This window comes from Monoraphidium neglectum (genome assembly GCF_000611645.1).
Source record: "Monoraphidium neglectum strain SAG 48.87 unplaced genomic scaffold scaffold05241, whole genome shotgun sequence".
Classification (NCBI taxonomy): domain Eukaryota; kingdom Viridiplantae; phylum Chlorophyta; class Chlorophyceae; order Sphaeropleales; family Selenastraceae; genus Monoraphidium; species Monoraphidium neglectum.
In genome coordinates this window covers 1-2,931 of record NW_014008389.1, presented here as the reverse complement: position 1 = coordinate 2,931, position 2,931 = coordinate 1, and the positions used below count along the sequence as shown (strand labels likewise).

General features: G+C 60.5%; 1 protein-coding gene across 1 annotated transcript; it reads right to left on the bottom strand.

Annotated features, from left to right (window-relative positions):
• Positions 1 to 1,419: 1,419 nt before the first annotated feature.
• MNEG_15340 (4-hydroxy-3-methylbut-2-enyl diphosphatereductase) lies at positions 1,420 to 2,579 on the bottom strand (the record flags this gene model as incomplete). The annotated part of the gene is made up of 3 exons (XM_014036189.1): positions 1,420 to 1,713; positions 1,985 to 2,083; positions 2,457 to 2,579. The coding sequence occupies 3 exons, from the start codon at positions 2,577 to 2,579 to the stop codon at positions 1,420 to 1,422; spliced, it is 516 nt and encodes a 171-aa protein (XP_013891643.1).
• Positions 2,580 to 2,931: the final 352 nt, after the last annotated feature.

Sequence of the window (2,931 nt, the reverse complement as noted above, 5' to 3'; positions counted from 1 at the left end):
AGAGCAAAGCAGAGCACAGCAAAGCAAAGCAAAGCAAAGCAAAGCAAAGCAAAGCAAAGCAAAGCAAAGCAAAGCAAAGCAAAGCAAAGCAAAGCAAAGCAAAGCAAAGCAAAGCAAAGCAAAGCAAAGTGTTCGAGTCCTGTCAAGCTCACACACTTTTGACCGCTTTTCATCACGCCTTTTTATCACGACCAATTAAGGCAATGTTTAGTCATCATGTGACATCAGCATGCGACACTAGTCAAGGCACCCAGTGCAGCACCCAGCAGTAATGCCACGCCCGGACCTGCGGTTGACACACAAAGCAGGCGGCATATCTAGAGCTGGCAGAGCGGCTGTGCGCCAGTCGCAACAACCCCAATGCGTTAGCAGCCGTGGCGTTCGAGCCAGCGTGACACTGCTGCCTGCTGCTTCAAGCCGCGTTTGGACGGGCGGGCTGACCCAGCCGGCTCGGGTCCGGCCTCAACAACCCGCCACAGCCGCTCCAGATTGAAGGGGTGGGACCCGTACAGCCCTGCTGTTGGCCTTCGCCGCCCGGGTGGCGGGCGCCCCGCGCAGCGATGCTTGCTCGCTCCTTTGCATTGTTGTTTTTGTTCGCGTATTTTGTCTGGTTTTTCCCTCCATCTCACCAGCGTCCTGCACATTTTCACCAGTGATGTCACATCTCACCGTTTCCCCACCTATCAGCGCAGCTTTTTGCTCCCCACTGTTTGGCGTGCAACACACGCCGGTCGATGGGCCCGCCACCCCTGCGGTCGCTGCCTGCGGCCTGGGGGTGGCAGGGGGCCCCGGGCAAAAAACCCTGCAGAGTCATGCCCTTGCTACCATGGGGCGCCGCGCGGGGGAAGGGGTGCGTCCCGCGTGCACGTACTACCGCTGCTGCGGGCGATCAAACCTGCGAAGCAGAGCGTAGTGCATGCGCACAGCAGCAGCCTCAGGGTCCTGTTGCTACCTTGCTCCTCTGTAGATGGTGCTTTGCTGCTCTGAGGGTTTGAGTACGGCGCACACTCTGGGTGCACAAGTCAACGTCGTTCGGCATGGACGCTCATTATATAATGAGAACAGGAGCTGTGAAACCAGCCTCCACAGAAGTGGCCTCTGCAACCTCGTTTTGCCTTACAAAGGATGCCTTACAGTCATGGGATGCATTTACAGCAACGTGCAAATAGCGCTGCAGGGCGCAGAGGGAGGCAGGATGACCAGGATTGCCAGATACACGATAGACTAACAACAGTGAACTCACAAAACACAACCAAAATTTGCCGACAAGCCAAGCGTGCGCCGAGACCGTGGCAGCTGCCATGAACAGCACCCAGCTACTCAGCACCGGCGCGCTCCGCCTCTCACCCCTTGGACCCGCGACCGCCGCCGCCGCGGCCGCCGCCGCCGCCGTCCGCCCCCACCGCGGCCAGCCCCGCCTCACTCCTCCTCCTCGTCCTCGGGCACCGCGACTGCCGCGCACTGCTTGGGCGCAATGCCCGCGAACGCGGGGTCCTTGATCCTGAACACCTTGTCAAGCACCTCCTCTATGGCGCGGTCAGGGGTGGACGCGCCGCTGGTGATCCCGATGGTGACGGGGCCGTCGCCCAGCCAGTTTGTGGTCTCCTTGAGCTCCCCCCAGCCGGTCTTGTGCAGCAGCTTGTTGCCGGCGACGTCGATGCGCGCGGCGGAGTCCACCCAGAAGGAGGGGATGCCCTTGTGCTCCGCGATTTCCTGCAGAGTCGAGCGGCGCGGGTGGGCGTGGGTTGAGCGAAGTTGCAGCGGGGTTGTGAGGTCATCTGTAACACGCAAAGAGGACAGGGACAAAAGCCAGATGTGCCAAGCTGGGGACAGCTGCACACCATATCGCCCCTGCAGCTGCTGCCCAGCTGATGTCTGTCTGCCGTGCACCCCAGCGGGCAGCTGCTGCCTCCAGGCCCCCATCACCGACATGGCCCCGCTTGTTGTACGCCCTCGCTTGCTGCCCCTCGCCCTGCAATCGCACCTGCAGGTGGCTGGTGTTGCTGCTGTTGAAGCCGCCGACCACAATCATCAAGTCGATGGATTTGTCGTCGGTGATCTCGTACAACGCGTCTTGCCGCTCCTGCAGGTGGATAGGCAAGACAGGAGGGCAAAGGCTAGCGTTTGAAAACGACAGGGCCGCCACCAGGGCTGAAGATTATGGGCTGGTGTGGCTGCATCACTGCGTGCCCGCCATGCTGCTCGTTGCCGATGAGGCCCAAAGTTGAGGCGCCGCACGCCCCCAAACAAATTTTGCACGGCCTTGCTTGTGTTGCTTGCCCAACTCTCACTTTGAATTGATGCCAGTGCCCAAGCCCCCAGATTCCCGCACCCCTCCATGTCACCCCACCAGCGCAAATGGCTTGACTCGGCCTTGCAACCATCGAACTCTTGTCCCCCCCCCACACACAAAAACAGCTCTGCTGCTCAAGATATGCACGCCCTCGCACCCCCACCTGTGTGGCGTCACAGATGGTGTCCATAAGCATGAAGTGCTCGGCCAGGGCCGAGGGGCCGTACTTGGACAGCATGGTGCGCTCAAACATCTTGCCCATCTCCTGGGTGTCACCCTTGAGCATCGTGGTCTGTTGGGTGGGGTGTTTGTGCGCATGCATGGTGATGGGGGAGATGAAAGTTACGAAAACACAAGTGAGCATGCACTGCTGGAGGGCCAGGCGTGCCCGGCACAGCATCACTGCTTGCCACTCCGTAAACCAAAACGCCACAGCTCTCCCCCGCTCGGATGGCCTGAACGCCCCCTCCAGGCGCACTACCCTTGCCCCCACGCCTCTCGCCTGGTTTGCGAGCCCCACGCGCTGCAGGTCCTTCTCTGGGTCAAAGCCGGGGCTGATGGCCTTCTTGAACTTGGCCAGGAACTCCTCCTTGTCGCCGCCCTTCAGGATGTACTCGCATACGTAGCTGGGGTTGAGG